Genomic DNA, 23,391 nt, shown 5'->3' on the forward strand with positions numbered 1-23,391 from the left:
TTCCTCCTGAGATCCCCCACCTTCAGAGAAGCCAGTCATCTGACAATTAAATTCATTCAAAGTGAATTCAAGGCACAACTGAGAACCTTGGAAACTACAAAACCAGACAACATCGCAGCAGTAATATGGAAAACATGCATATAGAGCTAGCTGTAACTCCAGCCAAGCTGTTTCAGTACAACTGCAAAACTGTGAAAAATTGCCCAGCTATGTCCTATCCACAAAAATCAGGTAAAATAAAATCCAGTTAGTTACTGCCAAATCTGTCTGCTCTAAATTTTTGGCAATATGATGGAATGTCTTTTTGAGATTAAGGTTTAGTGAGAAAGGTAAGGCAGGAGGGGAAAGCTGGTACCAATCGGCCATCACAATTTAGAGCAGCAAAATGCTTTAAATATAAAAAACAAAGAGCACATAAGTTCAGCATGCAACGTAACACACAGATGCTCAACGTAACACACAGATGCTCAACGTAACACACAGATGCTCATCCAAGGGGTTTCTCAATGAGAGCAATTGTAAACCAAATAACAATGTCACAAAGCAACGAGTTGTATAACGCTGAAGCTGGCAAAAGCCTGTACAGTGATTTAACCAGCTCATATGCTGCTATTGTCATATAGTGATAGAATGAAAACATAGTGATCTTACAATTAAAGGGAAAGTTAATGTCCAATATAATGAAATGAACATCAATAGTTGTTGATTGTTCAGTCTTGGACAGAAATATATACATAAAAAGATACAGCAAAGTGCCAATTGAAAAATAGATGAATCTGAAGACATATCCTGATAAAATACTGAATGTGCAAGGTCAGATATAAAATATATTTTCTTACAATAATCGACAAGTGACGTTACCTGTTATAAAAGCTCAATGCACCAAAAGGTCAACTCAATGAGAAAAGACGGGCTTGAAGAAGGTCAAGTGACCAAGTCACCCTCTTCATATCGTGTTGCATTGTCATTGTGCCAAATAGAAAACATCAGAATGGACATGTTGGACAATCCGCAGCACACAAATACACACCAACTCCATCTCTAGCCCTGTCATCTGGCATGACACTCTTGCCACAGAACAAGCCAGCCACGGGATTAGAACTTCATTGAGTAGCAGAGAAGAGCCTGCAGAAGGTAGGCATTCCTACAAAAAGAAGTGCCAATGTATCAAAGCTGGGGCACAGGGCAATGTGCTTTCTTGAATCAAAACAGCATGGAATAGATAGAAAGACACAATGCTGGAGTAACTCAGCAGGTCAGGCAGCAAGTCTGGAGAACATGGATAGCCACTGTTTCGGATCGGGACATTTCTCCAGAGATACTGCCTGACCCATTGAGTTAATCCAGCACTTTGTGTTGTGTATGCCAGCACCTGTATTACTTGTGTCTGCAATAGAAAAAAATCCAAGACACTCTACAGCACACAGATCATGGTTGTGCATTCCTATCACAACTAGATAAGAATGGTAGTCAACAGACAAAAGGAGGAGAATTCAAAGATATCCCGATATTCACTGCTGGTGGGACCCAGGATGTGAGTGCTGAAGACAAGGCTGTACAATTACAATCGCATTCAACTAAAAGTGTCGATTGCATCATCTGCCTCAGTTTCCTTCTGAGATCACAACCATTACAGAAACCGGTCATTAGATAATTCAATTCAATCCATGTGAAATTAAGGCAGAGCTAACCACAAAAAGACTATAGATCCAGGCAACGCCCCAGCAGTACTACTGAGGACTAGCATCCAGAACTAGGTACACCTTCAGCTAAACTGTTTAAGTGCAACGGCATAACTGTGGAAAATTGCCCAGCAGTGTCCTAACCACAAAAACCGGGACAAATCCAATCCAACTAGTTACTGCCAAATGAGTCTATTCCAAATTGTTGTTAATATGATGGAAAGGTTTTTTGGACAACTATCAAGTGACACTTAATCATCTATAACCTGTTTGCCAATGCAAATCTGACTTTCACCGGGATTAAATCCTGCAAACTTGGACAAGAGCTGAATTGCAGAAGGGAGGAGAAAGTGACTACTTGATATCAAGGCAGTGACAAAGAGCCAATAATTTCACAATGTTGAATTCCATTTGCAACTTCTTAGAAAGTGAAGCAGACCGTTCTTACATGCAGCAAGACCTGGGCAACATGTCAACATGTGATAAGTAACCCGTGCACCACTAAAGAGCCAGCAATTACCTTTGCCTACCAGAAATGGTCCATCTACCCATAATTTAATTGATGTTACTCTAATCTTTTCTCCCATCATCAGCATTCTGGTAACCAGAAACTCATTTGGACCTGTCACAAATTCTCAGTGGCTCCAAGATTGGATCAGAGACTGAGTATCCTCTGGCAACGGACTCATCTCCTATCATCTCAAATTATTCCCACTATTTTCAAGGAACTGACAAGAGTGTGAATGATTACTCTCCACTTGGCTGAACGAGTTGAGTTGTGACAATGTGTAAAAAGCTCAGCAACAAAGGGGATAAGGTAGTCCAGTTGACTGGCATCCCATCAACTATCTTAAACGTCGATGCCCTCCAGTATTGGCTGCAGAATATGCCAACTATAAAATCATTGTAGTTACTCACCGATGCTGCTCCATCTCCCTAACCACAACCTCCACCCAAAAAGGGACAAGGGCAGTAGGAGCACAGGAACACCACCGGATGTATGTTCCCTTCCAAGTCACCTCAAATCCTAACTTAGAACTTTATTTCCATTCCTTCATCATTGCTGGGTCTAGATCCTGAAACTCCCTATCCAAGGGCACAGTGGGAGTACCTTCACCAGAGAACCACAACGTATAGCTCACCACCACATGCAACTCAAGGGCAATAGTGGATAGGTAATAAATGCTGGCCCTGTTACTGATTCCTGCATCATGAAGAATTGGCACAACCTGCAAACTTGTGTGGCTTTACCGAAAATGTGTTTTCTTAATAAATAGCTACACAAGTGGGGTGAGGTTCAAATTCTGAAATCTTTCAGTGAAATGTTCATGAAAGTACAAGTTTTGCACTTTATACCAAAAAAATCATACTTTAATACGGTCAATATTTAAATTTTCTAACACATATAAAATTGAAATCTTATAATTTAAGGACCTATGTTTTATGGCCTGACTTAATTAATATCAGGTGCTGATATTAATTAAAACAGTGTAAAGACAATGTAATTAAAGCAGCGTAAGGAATTATCGTCACCTTCTGAAATCTCCATCTTGGTGAACTCCTTGTAAGCAAACACAGTGACATGGGGAGTAGAGTTACTACCTCAGAGCACCAGCAAACTGGACTCAATGCTAACCTCTGATATCTATGTGAAGTTTGCACATTCTCCCTGTGGCTGCTTTGATATCCCCCAGGCACTCTAGTTTCTTCCCACACAACAAAGATTTACTGTAGACACAAGGAGTTGCAGATGCTGAATTACAAAAGAAGACACAAAGTGCTGGAGTACCTCAACAGGTCATGCAAGATCTGTGGAGAAACCAGATAAATGACATCTTGGGTCAGGACACTTCTTCGGAGATAATAGACAATAGACAATAGGTGCAGGAATAGGTCATTCGGCCCTTCGAGCCAGCACCGCCATTCACTGTGATCATGGCTGATCATCCACAATCATTACCCCATTCCTGCCTGACTCCAGCACTTTGTGTTATTTTTTGTTAATGAGCATCTGCAGTTATTTGTGCCTGCAATAGAAAAAAATCGAGACAGAAGAGTCCTGGTCCAAAAGATCGCCTAATCATTTTCTACGAAAAAATTATTAGTTTGCTATCTGATCACTGGAAATTATCCATGGTGTGTAAACAAATTATAGACTCAGGGTGAATTGATGCAAATGGTGAGAGGGGAGAGGGGAAGGATATTTCCATCTGTACCTTCCGTTTTGCTCTACCTTTTGTGCTGGAACTTGGCCTGATTGTAGTTATGTATAGTACTATCTGATTTGATTGAATAGCACGCAAAACAAAGCTTTTCACTATACCTCAGTAGCCATGACAATGATAAAGCAAAACCTAAACTATAAAGCAGAAAATTATAATCTACTTAATACATATTCGTACATACAGGCGGTTGCTGTGAACTCTTTTTTCACTCAATGTTCTTCCAGCTTTTCAACAATTTGCATTTTCAACAGCAGTTGTGTGGGGAAAAGAAGTTCAGATTTTCTGGAAGAACCATGACCCAGTGATGAAAGGTGAGATCAGGTTGGGTTGCTCATTTCCAGGCAACATAGACATGATGGGCCAAAAGACCTGCTATTGAGTCCTAAATTTTCTGATTCTATTACTCTGTATCTTTAATCTCAGTTAATCTGTATAAATCTTTAATCTTTAAATTTAAATAGCTCTCTTCAAATTATCTGACTGGTATATTTGGCATTAAATTCCAAATTTGTTGTATGTTTCCATTATTTTTTTATTGATAGAAATGTTTGAATCGTTTTACAAGCCGCTGAGGAATGTTTCACCCGACGCCGATGTTTCATCTTTACGGCAAGAGGGCCCTGAAAATCATCGGACTGGCTGCACGGCCACAGATGGGCCCTGACCTCGGGATGTTTCACAGAGGAAGAGGACTTAACTTTCTGGTGCCTTTCCCCCGCAGTGGAAATGTTTTGATTCTGCTGTGGGGGGATGTTTGTGTTGAACTCTGTAATATGTTGTGTCCATTTTTTATTCATTTTTTTTTTTTTTTTTTTTTTTTTTTTTTAAACCTTTTTTTATGGTTTGCAATGGAACTTATTATTATTTAAATTATGTGAAGCGCTTTGGGGTCAATGCAAATTGGCTTAAAATGCGCTATATAAATAAAGTTTACTTACTTACTTACTTACTTACTTACTGCACAAACGAGTTTTCCACTATAAAGAGAAGTTTCCTTTGATGGCACCAATCAAAAAGTTACGGTCTGGCAGCAGAATTAGGTTTGGCTCCTTCCCATTGACCTTTTAACTTGCTCTGGATCCTCATGTGCTTTAACAGTGCATAGGTTTGATATAAAACTATTTGTGACAGGCTGTTGATGTTTTGTTGCATACCCAAGACATTGCAGTTGGACTTTGCAGAATCAAGCTGTTGTATGAATCTCAAAACTGATTAGTTGACACATGAAGTCACAAGTCTATTAATACTTTCTGTGAATTATGTGCCTGTTTGGGTTTGCAGATTCAAAAGATAGAAGCATACCGACTGTTGTCTTAAAAGTGTCTGTTGAAAGATCCCTTACCTTCGACGAGTGAGGTGAGTAAGGTAACATTGGCTGCTTTGCGCCTTCCTGCAGGCAAATTCAGTCCAATCTTTTCCAACTTTTCTCTCAAGGATCGACCACCATTTTTTGACTTTGCCCTAAGGAAGATAGACTTGCGTTTAAATCAAGTGCACAAATGGAACAGTAACAACTTTTTCTCAATACATCCACATATTTAGTTACCTTTCATTAGATCAACATTAATAAGCCCATTATTGCTTTGAATTTTTTCAATTTCCATGTTTCTTGTAACTTCTTCCTTTCAACCTCCATCTCAGTACTTTTTGATGTTGTGTATTTTTTAAACATTTCCCTCATTATCCTCTTTTCTATTCCCCCTCCCTTTTATCTTCTAACCTCAATGTCTCTCGTGGTTATTTTTTTCCTCTCTGATGTAGTGCAATTTCTTCATCTTTCTCAACCTTTCTCTTTGACTCCAACTCTTATTCAATCACAGGTTTTACCTCCTTCCTCCACTCACCTCCTCAGCACTCCTCCGAGTAGTGATGCATTCAGACACTCTGGGGATGACAGACGTCTCTGAACTTCTCCCACGGTCACCTTGTACTTGGACGTGGAGCTGAGCAGGGACAGGCGGCCTGGGACTGAGCAAAACACTTCATTTGGGTTTGTCACTCCTCCTAATGAGCCATCCTTTTGCATGTTCAGAGAAAGTGAACTGCCGTTGGCTTTAATCGACATTGGAACTGCAACAAAGCAAAACATGTTACGATAGAATGCAACGCATGAAACTTTCAAAGCACTCTCGCAGAAACAATGGTTAACATTGAAAGGGGGAAGCAAAATAAAAAATGTTTGCCAAAAATCAATCAAGGATCAATCAAGTCTGAAGAAGGGTTTCGGCCCGAAACGTTGCCTATTTCCTTCGCTCCATAGATGCTGCCGCACCCGTTGAGTTTCTCCAGCACTTTTGTCTACCTTCGATTTTCCAGCAGTTTTCTGCAGTTCCTTCTTAAACAAGGATTAAAATGATGCGTGCCATTTGCATATAGATTTTGATCTGATATGAAAAACATGTGGGTTAATGGCCAGCCAGGGACGTTACTGAAGATGGACAATAATTCCTGACTGGATTCATTAGTAAAATCACACTCACTTTCAAGTTCCAAACTGCCATCATATCCTCAAAGTCCTCAGTTGTTAGCCACTGGCATTCTTTTATTTCATATGACAACCATAAATAATAATAAAAAGTCCTCAAATAAATACTTAAAGTGGACAGGGCATTTTGATTTTGGTCACTGTTTCCGGCAGAGTCGGAACGTAAGGACACTGAGATTTGTATTCCAGTGCCTTCTCCAGGTAAGTGAGCAAACCTAATGATGCCAATTTGTGCCAGTCCAGAACATTGCCTCAAGGTACAAAATAATTATCTTTTACACATTTCACAACTTCAGGACATTCCTAAGCATTCCACCTTCAATGAAGTGCTCGCTTGAAGTGTGATTTCCACTGTGACATAGGAAATGCCACAGCAAACTTTCACACAAGTTCCTGCAATTAAATAATCATTAGATTGTCTGCTTTTTTCTTCTGTATTTTAAGTGATGTTCAGCATTGCCCAATGTTAAATGTATCTCATTTTTATATAACACGAAACACAATTTTACATGTTATATAGAAATATATATTTATATAACAATACATGTTTATTTTATTTTTGATATATGGGCATCATGGGCATTTTTTGCACATTCCCAATTGTCCTTAATTTCCTTTTTGAACTACTGCAGTGTTGGTGATGTTACTAACTACTACTGGATGGGGAGATGCAGGATTCAGACCCAGCAATGATCAATGCCTGCATGGATGGTGCAGAATTTGAAGGTAACCTGTGTGTTGCCTTTTCTTTCTTATTGATAGAAGCTGTGGGTTGGCAAATGCCAAAGATCATAGAGCGGCCATCTAATAGTATTTGGCAAATGCTATTAGATGGCCAGAGTGAGTCATTGCAGTGCATTTTATCAATGACACACTCTGAATCCACTGGTGGTGAAAGAACTGAATGTTTAGGGTACAGGAGGAGACCAATCAAATAGACTAATTCACCCTGAATGGTGTCGATTTTCTTCTGAGTTGTTTGTGCAGCATTCATCTCGGCAAGAGGTGATTTTTTCCATGCTTCTGTTCTCATCTCTTCAAGGCTGCACTCCTGGCATTGATCTTCATAGCTATTTGCTATCACTGCATCCAAAGAGTGATGGGTTTGCATCCTACATACAGAGGGTATCATAGCCCCTGAAAATACAGGATATCCTTGCTAATTTGCAGCTCCTCTTGGAGTCATCAGAAAACCTTTGAGAGCCCTGTCCCATATTGCAGCATCCTTCAATGTTTCTCAAGTTAGATTCAGTGCCAGCACCAACTATAAAGCAACATGCTCTTTAAGATGCTGGTTTCCTTTAAGCAATGTGGAGTGCCACTTAATTGCTGCTGGTTTGATGAGGAAATCACTTGGCAGCAAATGATTACTGTGATGACTTCATTGCAATCGACTAGTATAGATATAGTTCTCACCATTTGTGGGACCATCAATCCAATGGTTCAATTGTGCTAATATTTTGTTACATGTGTGAAGTGCAAATGCACAGTGAAATTATTTTCTTACAAGCTGTCCAGTAGAATAGCCATGATCATATTGGATGGCGGTGCAGGCTCAAAGGGCCGAATGGCCTACTCCTGCACCTATTTTCTATGTTTCTATGTTTCTAATATTGCCATACCCAACACATCCACGATTAGCAAATGTACAGAAATAGTCCACTGAACCCGCTTGCAAGAGCAGCATATTTTGGTGTCATTTTCAAAGTCCAGTCCAGTTGTTATGAGCATTGCTCCCTTTTCAGGCAAGCCTCAGGCTGCTGCAAGGCCTCCAGCCATTGCCTTCCTTGATCATGTGGATCGACCTATGAACCAACGTCCCTCTCCTCTCCCGTCCACCTTTGTGTCCCGAGGGATCCTCGTGCAGTAAACCTCAAGTGCGGAGTTGGCCAGAGCCCGGCTCCCTCTCCTCTCCCACCAGCCTCACTCCTCGCTGGTCACGTCCGTTGTTGTTGCCAGCTCCATCCTCCCACTCACTTGTCTTCGGGGGATGATCAGGGACCGGCTCAGTGGGCTCTCCGTTCCAGACCGCAGTCCACCAGTTCGCATTCAATCGCGGGGGACTGGCCCGGTGGCTACCTCTTGCAGGCTATGGGCAGCTGGGTCTTGCGTTTGGCCACGGTGTATCAGCTCAGCGGCTTCCCCCTAGTCTGCCAATTCCCTCCATCGACGCTGCCTGGCTCGCTGAGTTCCTCCAGCACTTTATTTCTTGCTCAATATTCCAGCCAGATATCTTTTAAATCCATTGAAGGCATCAAAGGTGATATTTTATTTTCCCTCCAACACTTGTAATCCCATGCATGTTTGAGGTAATATTTATCTAGTTTGTTTGTACCTACAGTATAAATCAAAATTACACTCTACTGAAAGGTGGGTTTAAATATTATGGATTATTATATGACAGAGAGGGTTGTAGTTCATGTGAGAATTTCTGCTCAGAAATTCTGCCTTAAGTAAATACTGGTGCAATAGATTCCTGCTTGTAAATCTATTTGGCTCTGTCACTGAGCTAGGATTCCAATTTGGAGTCACGGTGATACATATGAGGGAACAGAACTATTTGGACAATTTGTTCCAGGGTTTGGTCACAGCTGGAGAGGTGCAGGGTCAAAATTTGGTTAATGTGTAGAGTTTAGAGTCTCACATAATATATTGCCTACTTGGTGCCCGGGTAACAGTCTTCTCCAGATGACTTGAAATAGTAATGCCAGTCAGCATGGGCTATATGTTAGATCAACAAATGAGGAATGAAGTGGCAAGTGGTTCTGATTAAAAGCTCCAAGAAATAGGAGTTAAATTACATCAGGACCCTAAATGTTATAAACCATGGAATATCACCTAACCCGTCTGGATTTACATGCAAACATACAAATTCCAAGCAGGAGAAGTCCACTCGACCATTCAAGCCTCTTCTGTCATCCAGTAAGATCATGGCTACTACACATGTAACAATTATGCCACATTCCTGCCTATCTACAGTAAACCTTTACCCATTTTACCCAAACAAGAATCTATTTACCTCCAAAAAGGACATAATATGATGGAGTAACTCATCTGGAGTAATTCAGATGAAGAAGGGTCCCGACCCGGAACATCACCTATCCATATTCTCCAAAGATGCTGCCGGACCCAATGTTACTCCAGCACTTTGTGTCTTGTTTTGTAAATGAACATCTACAGTTCCTTGTTTCTCTATTTACCTCTGTCTTAACAATGTTCAAATGCTCTGCCTCACCTTTAAGGTAGAGAGTTCCAACAACTCTGAGAAAGGAATATTTGCTTAATGTCAGTCATAAATGGTTGACCACTAAATTTTAAATATAAATCCCGTGTTCTAGATTCTCCTACAATAGTAAACATCTTCTCCACACCTGACCTGTCAAGATCTGTCATGATTTTATGTTTCAATGAAGTCCCCCCTCACTCTTCCAAACTTTTATGAATACACACCTATTCTATGTAACCTTTCTTCACTGGACAACTCACCCATTCCCAGAATCAATTAACCTTTTAGGTATCACTGACTTCCTATATAATTGAAGCATAATCTTCTTACTGCATTCCCCAGCAGGGAATGCGCACAGCGGCATGGAATAAAATGGATAGTACCTTCAAAGACAAGACCCATAGGGGCAGGATGGGCTGAATGGCCTCCTCAATGCTCAGAAGGGCATGTTCATCTTGTTCATCTGCAGGGCACAATCCCCTTGCAGCATGGTGTTGCACTCTCACCATATGTGCTGCTCCATAATCCAGGTCAAGACTCTAGATGCCAGTAATGGGGCATTGTACTGTTGCTGGATATGCATACGGGTTGGACTTGGAGCTCTATAATCTAGACCAAACACTCTGCAGTCCCAGATATGAGGGAGCGGAGTACAGTCAGGGGGAAGACATACATATTCTCGGACTGGAAACCTATAATCCAGGCTAGTGCATTCTGGTGAAGGGACAATCAAAATATGTGGCTGAAGAATGGTGTGGGGGTCATTCCTTTACATGAGATACTGGCACCAGGAAGAACAGGTACAATCAGACAGATTTCAACTTTTGTGCAGAGAGAATAGAAAAATAATTGATGACTGAGGTGGAGTTGTGAATCTTCTACATGAGAGAACCTTTTGGGAGGTAGACAAACGTGCTGGAGAAACTCAGCAGGTGTGGCAGCATCTATGGAGCGAAGGAAATAGGCAACGTTTCGGGCCGAAGCCCTTCTTCAGACTGGGAGGTTTTGGGAGGTTTCAGGAGATGGCAGAGGTGAGAGCAGATGCAGCAAAGGCCATGCACTTTATATGTAGGATTTTAACTTTGATGTAGATTAGAATAAACAGGCTAGCACATGTCAGGAAAATAATGAACTTCTTGTTTGTGCTCAGTTTTCAGCAACTGTATGTCCTGGAGGCCAACGAGTAGACCGCATTAGATGTAGCAATGACTCATGAGTAATAGCCTTGGGGAGCATGAACATCATTCTAATAGCAATCATAACATGACTGAATTCATCACAGAACTTGAAAGCAAGAAACCCAAACACCTGCAAATATTCTAGATCTAGGTACAGTTGACTTCAACAGAGCAAAGCGGAGACAACAACCTGGACAAGTCTGGTGATATGTAAAACAGATATGCGGCAGGTGTGCAAGAAATAATTGAAAGTGATACAGAACCTATTTATACCCCCAAAGGGTAAACGCTGCTGGGGACGTGAGAAAGAAATATCAGCTGTGAAGAGAAATGTGAAATTGCATTTGGGGAGGTCCGGTAAATCAAAGGAATACACAGTAAATGACACGATACTGAAAAGTGTGGATGATAGAGAATGTATGTTCTCAGACTGTGAGAGCTGGCAGGAAAGGTGCTTAAAATATATACAGGGAGCTCTCCAATACAACTAAAGCAGAGACTATGAGAGAAAGGAGGTTTCCCTCAGGTGTTCCAGTTTCCTCCCCTGTCCCAAAGATGAGTAGGTTGGTAGGTTGATTGGATATTGTAAATTATTCCTACCCTAGGTCATAGTAGGGTAATTGTGCCGGAAATAATGGGCATGTGAGACAGAATAGGTGAATGGGGGAATGGAATGGATGGGATTGCACTGTGATCCAGACACAATAAAACAGTACAGTGAAGATGTACAGGTGGTGGAGGTAGGTCTTTGTTGATATTGTGTTATCAACAAAGTACTCATGTGCACTTGATATTCGTGAGCACAAAGTCCCCCTTCTTTGCCATGAGAAAATACACAACATATAATTTGACACATAAGCATAAACTACTGAAGAGACAATATAAAACGGAAAAATAAAAAACACACAAAATTCCCAAAACAGCATAGATTTTGTTGACAGAGAGATACAAAGAACAAGCAACATTAACAAACTGGGGGGGAAATGCTACAAAAAGAATGATCGAAGGTATGTCTTCAAGGGATATTAAAAATCAATACAAAATGTTTTACAATTATATTAAGAAAAGAAAGGTTGCCATAGCCCCTTGAAAACTGATCTTGTAAATAAAGAAATCATAGATGCGTTGAATGAATATCAAGTGCGCATGAGTACTTGGAATAACACAATACCAACCGACCTATCTCCCCAAAGTGTACATCCTCCCTGTATTGTTTTGCTGTGTCTCTAAGCAGGAAATTGGACACGTGACCACTGGTATTTGGGCCAGTCACACTCACTTTAGGAGGCACAGATCATTAGTACGGAGGTCTACCATCAAACAGCACAAGATGATCAAGGCTGGGAGACTCTGACATTTGGCACACCATCTCTGGTTGAGTTCCTAAGGAATCATGCCTGAGTCCTGGAGACTGCCAAGCCGAGAGCAAACTATGGTTCTTGTGGACAACGCAGTCTGGACTCATAAATCACAGCCCTGGCCTGCACTCTATCTGCCAGCCAAGGCAGAAAATGGTCTCCTGGCAGCATCTCACGGAGCCCATTATGTCCCAGCTGAAGATCGGCTACCTCTCATCACAATGACTGACTGTTTTGCTTTAATATTTGCAGAAGGCAAAGAAATTATGCCTGATACTAAAGAAAAATGCACTAAAGTATGGATTAAAGATGCGCCAGAATTAATACCAACAGCTAATGTTAGAAATTCACGAGAGTCTATAGTTAGAAATATAGTGATAGCACATTGTGACGATTTACAGCTGTTCTAAAGAGCTGGTTTAGATTTTTGTATGGTTGGCCACTTATGTTTTAAACTTGATTGAATTTTTTATGAAGAGATTTCTAATTTTTCGGCCCTAAAGCCCAGAGAAATCAAAATACTCAAGGACCCTTGCAGAATCAGAATCAATGACCAAAACAAAGGAGGACGTAGAAATCATCTCATTGTGAAGCCAGGAATGGAGGATGTACTCAAACCTAGCAGAGTCATAAGTTTTAGTTTACTTTAGAGATACAGTGTGGAAATAGGCCCTTCGGCCCACCGAGTCCACGCCGACCAGCGTTCCCCGCACGCTAACATTATCCTGCACACACTAGGAATAATAGACAATTACACCAAGCCAATTGACCTATAAGTCAATATGTCTTTGGAATGTGGGAGGAAACCGGAGCACCCGGAGAAAACCCACGCAGGTCACGGGGAGAACGTACAATCTGGGGTGAAGTCATCATCTCATATTTTTATTTCAGCATTGTCTACCAGACAACATCCACAGCATCGAAAGTCTGATCACCAAATGCATTCATCAAGCCAAGGGCATGTGATGTTTTCTGCATGCTTTGACACCAAACTCTCAAAGCATGCACTTTACTTCAAGCTACATCATGTCAAGAGAATTTCCAAGTGAACAGAGAGACTGCTTCAAAAGCATTCTCAAAGTGTTGATGGAAGCAGTAAACTACAAAGAAACATTGGCCCAGTTTCTGTGAAGAAATCCCAGCATTTCCCTGAAGAATAGCACAATTCCCACATATGTGGTGAACACATGAAAATGCCAAACTTGTAAGCAGCTCTTTATCAGCATTTTCCCACCCATGCTTCAGCGTCCAGTGAACAGGATGTAAAGTTGCAACAATTCCTTCACATATACTTTGCTGAAATCACCTCAAATAACCACCTTGCCAACCTCTCTGTTGAGGCTGTGCTGGATTAACCTTGGTGTAAGCACAAAGACATACACATAGTGTTTAGAGGGCAGGGACTCACCGTCTGTAAAAGTGGTCCTCTGAATGCAGTGGGCAAACGCTGTGGTCGGCCATGCTAGTGTAGTGGAAGGTGGCAATGTCAGATGTCATACATTCATAAGTTCATGAGGAAGAGGAGCACAATTAGGCCATCCGGCCCATCAAGTCTACTCTGCCATTCAATCATGACTGATCTATCTCTCCCTAACCATATTCTCTTGCCTTCTCCCTATAACCCCTAACTTCCGTGTCATGCTGTAACAGGGCACAACTTCAGAGAGGTTCTGGCTGAATTGGCACAAAATGTAATTGTTCATGCTATGCATGCCAACATAGCCCAGGATGTCCTCTTTCTTTCATAAATGTGTTTTCACCCCCTCTGCTATCATAGATGGATCCCACACCCGCGTCTCCATTGTGTCTTGCGGTTCTGCTCTCGCTCCCCTCCCCCCAGATGGAACTCCAATGGAACAGTCAAAAGGGGCTGTCCCACTGCTGCGACCTAATCCGCGAGTTAAGAAGAGTGTCTTCGACCTTCAAGCTCGAGGGCACTCGCCTGAAAAACTTCGAGCTGGATCGACCGTCCGTGTTGAAACCGCGAGCTGGATCGACCGACCACACACATACACACACACAAACACATCGCAAAGGCGGGGGCCAAGGAAAGCGGGGGAGTGCTCTGAAATTCACACCCACAATGAAGAGGAAGGTAAACGGCTGCCACAGTGTACAGTAAGTCCTTTAGAGAGCGCGGGGGGGAGAGAGGGAGGGAGAGAGGGGGAGAGAGAAGGGGAGAGAGAAGGGGAGAGAGAAGGGGAGAGAGAAGGGGAGAGAGAGAGGGAGAGAGAAGGGGAGAGAGAGAGGGGGAGAGAGAGAGGGAGAGAGAAGGGGAGAGAGAGAGGGGGAGAGAAGGGGAGAGAGAAGGGGAGAGAGAAGGGGAGAGAGAAGGGGAGAGAGAAGGGGAGAGAGAAGGGGAGAGAGAAGGGGAGAGAGAATGGGGGAGAGAAGGGGGAGAGAATGGGGGAGAGAATGGGGGAGAGAATGGGGGAGAGAATGGGGGAGAGAAAGGGGGAGAGAAGGGGGGGGGAGAAGGAGTGGAGACACTTTTAAGAAGCCAGACAACTTATAATAAATTTTAGAGGGCATTTTATTTACCGGTCGGTTTTCCCTGGTCCTGAAAACCTCAATGAGCCAATCAAAATGCCCAGTCAGCGAAGGAGCTTGCCTACGGCTGCCCTCGACTGCCTGTAACTAAATAGTGACCCCACTCCACTGCACTATGAGTAAAAAATAACCATGCCGACCAAATTTTACTCGCGGAAATTTTTTCAACATGCTGAAATTTTTTCCGCGACCCAGCTGATGCCACGAGTATTCGGGAACATCCCTCGAGCATGAAGGAGAGTTCCAGTGACCTCATAGAACCTCCTAGGACCTCGTGTTGACCATGCTGCGAGTTTGAGTCGAGGGCAAACTCGTCTAAACTCGCAGATTAGGTCGCCGCAGTGGTACAGCCCCTTTAATGTTTGACAGTAGTTTTTATGTCTTCTGCAGCATTTATTACTGTATGCAGTCTATATATCTATATATCAACAATGACATTTCCCTTCGGAACTGGGGTTATGTTTCAAAATGTCAGTTAGGACTAGTCTTGGATTATCCAACATTTCATACTGAACTTCAGGTAGATCTGTGTGGTACTGCCATCTGTATATTTGAGTATGCTCCTCTCTCTATAGTGGGGTTGAAATGACATTTCTAGTGTCACTGTAAAGTGAGTGCTGCAGTTTATAAAGTCAGAAGAAGCAATACAATTGAATCCTTACAAAACAGATATTCACAGTTAATCATAACCTTGGCTAACTATTTTACAGGCACTTTTCACCAAGAAAATCAGGAATCTCAAACATTCCTAGCTGATTTCTTATACATGTCCCACCTTAGCCATTCCTTCTTCCACCCGCACCCATTGGGCAGAATTAACAGAAGTTTGAAAGCACACACCACCAAACTCAGCAACAGTTTCTTCCTCCCATTATCAGGCTACTGATCAGTCCTTCCATAAAGTAGTATACTGTCTGATTCATCTCTATCCCATTGTGGACATTGGACTTGTCTCTGGAACTGTCGCTTTACAATGCTGAGCACTCTGTATTTTTTCCCTTTGCTCTACCTATTGTACTTGAGTTTGGCTTGATTATATTTATGTATAAGATTATCTGATTTAATTGGATAGCATGCAAAACATAGTTTTTCACCTTATCTCAATGAATGCTCATGAAAATAATAAATCTAAACATACACGTAGAATAACTCTCAACATAGTCAATGATTATTTTGCACTGTTTGACATGCTTGCACAGTGCACTTTCCCTAAGACTGCTCTGATTAAACTTCTTCTCTAACCCTGTCATCATTAATGATTTGCACGATCTGTGCAGAATGTCCTACTGGCAAAGAACACTTCCAGAGGAAAAGTCACATCCTTAAATGGAAAGATTTTTTTTGACAGAGAGATAATGATAGTGCCAATGCAAAAGTCACCAAAAAATTTGAATGAAAATAAAAAAGGTCATTCTGTGTTTTCTATATTAGATTTGGGGGGGGGAAATGAATTTTAATAATATACTAGACTAAGTGGGACCCGTTGGGTCCCAGCATCACATGGGAGGGCTAGTCCCCCAATGTAATATTCCACCTGTCCACCAATTCCAATATTGGTGGCTAGTGGGGGGTGGGGTGGGGGGGGGGGGGGGGGGGGGGGGGGGGGGGGCGGGGCTTTCTGGACACTAGTATGGGTGTTGTGGGCAGAAGGGACTGGTTTCCAGAGGGCTTGTATAGACGTTGTGGGCCAAATGGATTCTTGGGCTGGAGGCTCAGTCACTCAAGCCTGTTGTGCTGGCAGCTCACTCACTCACGGCTGGTGGGCTGGCAGTTGACTCACGGCTATTCCTTGAAATTCCATTTCAAACAGGGTGCAAGGCCACCAAATTCAAGTGCAGTTTCTTACCACTTCAAGCAAGGTGCAAGGCCACCAAATTCAAGTGCAGTTTCTTACCACTTCAAGCAGGGTGCAAGGCCACCAAATTCAAGTGCAGTTTCATACCATTTCAAGCAGGATGCAAGGCCACTAAAGACAGCGAGTCGTGACCTCTCCCTCCTCCATCTTGCAGAGACAGAGCCACGCCCACATTTCTAGGGTTTATAGTCCCTCCCCCCTCCCACCATAAGGGGCACGGCCTTCATGGCTTGATTGACAGGAGAGAAAATCTCAGCATTTTTTAAACACTAATAACTCTTTTATTTTTCATCGATGGGAAAAATCCTCGGCACCTGATGAGAAGAGGGGGACTGAGTAAGATGGTGAAAAATCACAGCCATTCGTGGTAGCGTTTTTTCTAAAATCAATATGGCACAAACAGGAAGTGAATAGACTTTTAATTATATAGAAGGCAAGGCAACTTTATTTAGGCAAGGCAACTTTAATTAGGCAAGGCAACTTTAATTAGGCAAGGCAACTTTAATTAGGCAACACAGCTTTAGCATTTCCAAACCAAAGGCAACACAGCTTTAGCATTTCCAAACCAAAGGCAACACAGCTTTAGCATTTCCAAACCAAAAGCAACACAGCTTTAGCATTTCCAAACCAAAGACAACACAGCTTTAGCATTTCCAAACCAAAAGCAACACAGCTTTAGCATTTCCAAACCAAAGGCAACACAGCTTTAGCATTTCCAAACCAAAGGCAACACAGCTTTAGCATTTCCAAACCAAAGGCAACACAGCTTTAGCATTTCCAAACCAAAGGCAACACAGTTTTAGCATTTCCAAACTATATTCTCAAACCACATTAAGGGCACTGACAGGTCAATAAAACCACTCACAGTTTAGTAGACATGTGTTCAATGTTATTCACAGCTCAGACTGAGAGACGTGACCCTCTCGCTCCCCCATCTTACAGAGACTGACTGAGGAACTCAACACCTCCGGGTTTTATAGTCCCTCCGGATGGGGCGAGGTCTTCAGGAGAATCTCAACATTTTTAAAACACTAATAACTCTTTTATTTTTCATCGATAGGAAAAGTCCTCTTGTCCTGCGCAGCAGAGGGGGACTCTGAGTAAGATGACCAATAATCACAGCCGTAAGTGGCAGCGTTTTTTCTAAAATCAATATACAGAACAACAGGAAGTGGTCAAGATCAGACTTTTAGTAATATAGATATCAGTTAATTCAAAAGGTGGGGAAGTCAAATTAAGATACAAACCAGTCATGAAGAAACTCATGGATTCAATGGATTGAACAAACCACTGCTGGTTTTCCAGTCCCTGTGTTTCTGAATAATACAGTTAAAATTCATGAAGATAATACCAGAGATGAGCAAGAAAGTCATTAAAATAAATCAGTTCCTGCTATTAATTTCTTTCATGATCTCTTTTCTAGATTAGCAGGTGAAGGCAGGATAAGACTTGACAGTGATTTTACCTAATTTACAAATTACAAGTAGTCTGCAAATATTCACAAAGTACTAAAGTCATCCTGGGTACAGGCAGAAAACTAGCGAATTGTATTCACATGTTGCCGCACATTTTTCATGCTGTTTTCATTATTCCGTTCTATTGATATCACTGAAAATGAAATAAATGAAATCAACCTGTTGTATAAACAGGCAGTCACTACACTCCAGTTTGTGTCCACAAAAAGACAAACCGCAATCCATCACTAGCTTGGCTTTGCCACTTAGATGAGGTTTTAGAACAGTCAGCGATTCTGCAACCGCACCCAACATGAATCACCGTCTTTGAGCAAATTGAAGAATAAAGAAAGCAAACAGCCATAATAAGATTTGGCAATCATTCTATAATATTTCATTCGTTCCTCTCCCCAAATTATTTCAGTTAAATATACTTAATTTAATATATTTAACTTGAAATACAGTTTTTCTAAGATTGTGCCAATTTCCAGTTACATGTGACTATAGAGGGCTTTGTAAAGTCTCTCACAAAATGGTCCCTTCACATTTAATTTTCTTCTGTTGGAATCTTATGCCCGTCAGCTTCTTTTCATATAATTTTGCTTTGAGAAATACAAACAGGTTTTTCAGCAGCATCAGTTCCAACTGCTGTTGTCTAGCAAGCGCGATGTTGCAGTGGAAGAAAAGAACACCTGGTGCTCACTCTAAGAGCACACACCTGGAAAAAAAAAATCCTGCACTGGTGCAGTTACCAAAATACAGTGCACACACAATGCAGATTTTGTGCACTAATTAATGAATTTTGCTCATTTGCACATTGTAGCTGAATGAATCCGCAGGCCCGAAAATGAATTACTGCAGGCGATTCCTACTCTCTTGATGTAACCGGAAGAACAGTATCTCTGTTTTCCAAATTCAGCAGCACAAAACCAGGACATGTTCATCCCTTGGTGATTCATTTTAACGGGCATGGACTTTACAAACTGTTGCACTTATTTTGATAATCATGCAGTTGTAAATTACTTATTCATGACATTTATACAAAGTGAACATTTGGACTAAATGTTACAAGAGATGTTGTGTTGCAGTGATAATGGTTACAGGTAGACAGAAAACACTTTTGGGCATTTTTTAAGAGATAAAGTAGAGATAAAGCAGGTATATGCCTCAACCAACATCCCCAGATCAGTTTCATAAGGGATTTATTGTGTTGATATTTGGGAATATTGGACTATGCATAAATTGACAATCAACAAAGTAAAAAAATCCATACTGTATACACTTTCGGAAAAGGTGCAAGATGTTATGAATAAGAACAATTCCAATATAGGCCAATCCATTTTCTATTAAGAACAGTCAAGCTTTGCAAAATTATCTAGCAAAGAATGAATCGAACCGCTGGTAAGATGTAGAACAAGATTTCAGCTACTTTATACCTTGGTAATTAAGGTTTATTGTAGCCTCCTGTCACATTCTCGGCTAAAATCAGTTAAGTCAGTGCCAGGATCAAAGCTGTAATTTTACTGACATACACTTTAGATTTAGATTTTAGAGATACAGTGTGGAAACAGGCCCTTTGGTCCACCAAGTCCATGCCGACCAGTGATCACCCCATACATCAGAACTCTCCTGCACAATAGGGACAATTTACAATTTACTGAAGGCAATTAACCTACAAATCTGTACGTCTTTGGAGTGTGGGAGGATACCGATGCACCCGGTGAAAACCCACGCAGTCACAGAGAGAAAGCACAAACACCATACAGACAGCACCCATAGTCAGGATTGAACCCGAGTCTCTGTTAGTGTAAAGCGGCAACTCTACCGTTGTGCCACTGTGCCACCCAAACCATGTTGCAACGTAAAACCAAACCATCGAATAAAATACATTTTCTACAGAATGCAGTTACTGTACTGATAGGAAGATCTATTTATTTAATGTTTGGCATGGTTTCCACAGCCACGAGATTCTGCCAATTGATGTCCCGCTGCTCTGAGACATTAAGTTACTGGCATGAATACAAAGGAGACAAGTTAACACACAACACAACTTAGTTAAATTTAGACATACAACATGGAAACAGGCCTTTCAGTTCACCAAGTCTACATCAAACATTGACCATCCATTCTAGTTCTATGTTATGCCACTTTCTCATCTACTCTTCATAACCTAGGGGAAATTTACAGTAACAAATTAACCAACAAACTAGCATGACTTTGGGAAGTGGAAGGAAACTGGAGCACCCGGAGGAAACCCATTCAGTCATGGGGAGAAGATGCAAACTCCACACAAACAGCACCTGAGGTCACGATCAAAACCAGGTCTCTGGCGCTGTGAGGCAATAGTTCTACCAGTTACATCCCTGTGCCGGCCTTAACTCGATCACTGAAAATCTGATTGCTGTAGTCCCTCACCCTATGATCTGTCATGCCCTGGAGTCCTGCAGATAGGAAGCCATCTTTTATCATGCAAAGTTGAGATCATTCAAGAGAAAATAAGCTCCAATTTCAGATTTTCAGCATCTGCAGTATTTCATGTTTGGCTTCATCACCTAAGCCCGAGTTACCCTTGGGAAGGGTCAGTGGGCAATTCTCTAGAACTGCTTCAGTGCATTCAATGAAGGTGCCCCCACTGGGCTTTTGGGAAGGAAGATCACAAATTTTGATCCAATGATGAAGGATTGTTTTTGTCAGGGCAACGCAAAGCTTAGAGATAATGATTTGCTTATAATGATGAGGCTGGTTTCATTGTTCTCGGTGGAGAAGAGTCATGGGTTTGGAAAGTGGGGTAAAAAATTCCTTGGTGTCTTGCTGCTCAAGTTTGAAAGTGGATGTAGTGAATAGATGTTTAACGTGGTTCATAAGGCGCTGGTCAGATAAATGGGTAGTCCAGTGTGGTATTAAGTTCCTGACTAATGTGCACTCATTTAGACTGTCCCATCTCTTCTCTGACTTGTGCCTTAAGTATGAGAGATGCTCTAGAGAGTTATAAGAATGTCAATAAAACACAGCTCATGTCTAGTAGCTTTTTCATTACATAATCGGTAATGTTGAGTTTCAAATAAGCAGTAATTCCTCCCTCTCTTCCCCCACCTATGATATTTGTGAGTGGGGCAATTAAACTGATGTTATTGTTCTACTGGGAGCTGCCACAGACGCAATGGGACATAAGTCCTCCAACTGTGGGCTGGAGATGTACAGGGGGGATGTTGGTGCAGCAATCAGGGTTATGACATCCACAGGGAAACAGAGTGGGATTTGTGGGAATGATGGCTGCTGAACTAGAAAGTAATGCTGTGGTCAGGAACCCAGAGAAGGATTGAGAGGTTGGTGATAGCAAACTAATGGAAAAAGACAGATGGGTCAAGGATTTTTGACTGACGGTCTTGACAAAGCAAGGGACAATGCCAAATGCCACTGCAAAGGGGTGCAAACAGAGAGTCCAGTGGAGGAGCAGGAGAGAGCTTACATGGTAGCAATAAACAAACAGGTAAATGTATCTTAACAGATGCAGAGTAACAGAGGATAGTAAATAAGGTATTCCGTAATCATGCTTGGGAGAAGAAGGCACATACAAATTATGGTTGAGAGGGAAAAATAGATCAGCCATGATCAAATGACTTGATAGGTCGAATAGCCTAATTTTGCTCCTAGGTCTGTGAATTTATAGTCCTACTCTTATGACACTTGAGATTAGGGCAAATGGAATATCAAGAGCTTACTTGTGACTCCTTAACCCAGGATGGTCTTGGAATATTGGTAGTATTTGAATGTGGAATTAGATGATAAATAATTCTTTGCACTATCCGAGTGAATCTTATTTGCTAAAGATTCTCAGGTCTTCAACATTTAGCGTTTCAGGAAGTAAAGAAAAAAAAAAAAAGAACTCAAAGAGGGCAGCAGATACAAGGGATTGCGAATGGCAATGGTGGGATGAGAACATTGAAAGCTGAATAAAGGAAAACATTCACCAGGTCAACATTATCCATAGTGTCAAGGAAAGTTCTTACCAAAGGGAACTTTAACATCCAAAAGACAGAAAGTTGGGTGGAGATCTTTTCCTGGGGAAAAGAACTGAAGTTAATGGGGTTGCAGGAAAGCACAAAGATGTTGATATTAAGAGAAACACGAAAATGGTGGGAGGTACTTTATCAGTTCTAGGTGGCTATGGCTTAACACACCCTGTGTTGTTTTGGAAAATAAGCAGCTGGTGCTCACTGCTACAGCACTCACCAGAAAAGCCTGCACTAGTGTTGTTTCCAGATTAGAGTACACACAATGTCATGAGTTTGTGCAGTAATTAACTAATTTTGTTCATTTGTGTCTTGTAGTGGAATGAATCTCCAGGATTAAAAACTGACTTACTGCAGGCAATTGCTACTCTCTTTATGCAACTGGATAAGCAAATTAGCTGTATTCTAGTGGAGTTCAACAATGTAAACAACCCAAGTATTCAGCTCAGCACTTGGTTCAATCCAGAGAATATATATTCAAATAATGTTAAATGACCTGCTTTGCGAATCAATGTATCAGCTAGAATTTAGAAGATTGAGGGGGGATCTTATAGAAACTTACAAAATTCTTAAGGGGTTGGACAGGCTAGATGCAGGAAGATTGTTCCCGATGTTGGGGAAGTCCAGGACAAGGGGTCACAGTTTAAGGATAAGGGGGAAATCTTTTAGGACCGAGATGAGAAAAACATTTTTCACACAGAGAGTGGTGAATCTCTGGAATTCTCTGCCACAGAAGGTAGTTGAGGCCAGTTCATTGGCTATATTTAAGATGGAGTTAGATGTGGCCCTTGTGGCTAATGGGATCAGGGGTATGGAGAGAAGGAAGGTGCAGGATACTGAGTTGGATGATCAGCCATGATCATATTGAATGGCGGTGCAGGCTCGAAGGGCCGAATGGCCTACTCCTGCACCTATTTTCTATGTTTCTATCAGGGCAGGACCTCTGCTTGTAACCAGAACCTTTATCATACTTGCCCAAGTTTCTTCACAAAAGTGCCAAACTCCAGGGCTGGCATTAGTGAAAGCCAACAGCAGAACCACCCATTGTGTGGTCGGTACTGCCAGGTGCCCTGCACTGCACGCGTGGGCCACATTGGAGTCCAACAAGGGCAATGCAGACTTTCTCACGGAAATACGCCCACTGAACTGGCACCAGTTTAAACCCACTGCAAGTTCAGCAACCTCATCGAAATCAGTGGGAAGAGAAAGCTGCTGAGCAGATGGTAAACAGATCTTTTTTATTTATTTTAATTAAATCATTTATACTATCTGAACTATTTTTTATTTTGATTGTATAAACAGGAGCAGGAGTTGGCCCGTTATCCCTTCGAGCCTCTTCATGCCACTCAATAATATCACGAGTAA

The 23,391-nt window shown here is 41.7% G+C and overlaps 1 protein-coding gene across 8 annotated transcripts in view; it reads right to left on the reverse strand.

Annotated features, from left to right (window-relative positions):
- tfap2e (transcription factor AP-2 epsilon) overlaps positions 1 to 23,391 on the reverse strand; it is an 82,999-nt gene that overhangs the window by 26,045 nt on the left and 33,563 nt on the right. For 4 of the 8 annotated variants that reach the window (XM_033045213.1, XM_033045214.1, XM_033045216.1 and 1 more), the window contains 3 exons: positions 22,024 to 22,074; positions 5,752 to 5,977; positions 5,250 to 5,368 (listed from right to left, as the gene is read on the reverse strand). In XM_033045213.1, coding sequence (XP_032901104.1) covers positions 5,250 to 5,368; positions 5,752 to 5,977; positions 22,024 to 22,074 — 396 coding nt within the window. The remainder of the gene's footprint in view (positions 1 to 5,249; positions 5,369 to 5,751; positions 5,978 to 22,023; positions 22,075 to 23,391) is intronic. The other 4 variants (XM_033045215.1, XM_033045217.1, XM_033045219.1 and 1 more) reach the window with 1 other exon arrangement.

This window comes from Amblyraja radiata, chromosome 27, assembly GCF_010909765.2.
Source record: "Amblyraja radiata isolate CabotCenter1 chromosome 27, sAmbRad1.1.pri, whole genome shotgun sequence".
NCBI classification, from domain to species: Eukaryota; Metazoa; Chordata; class Chondrichthyes; order Rajiformes; family Rajidae; genus Amblyraja; species Amblyraja radiata.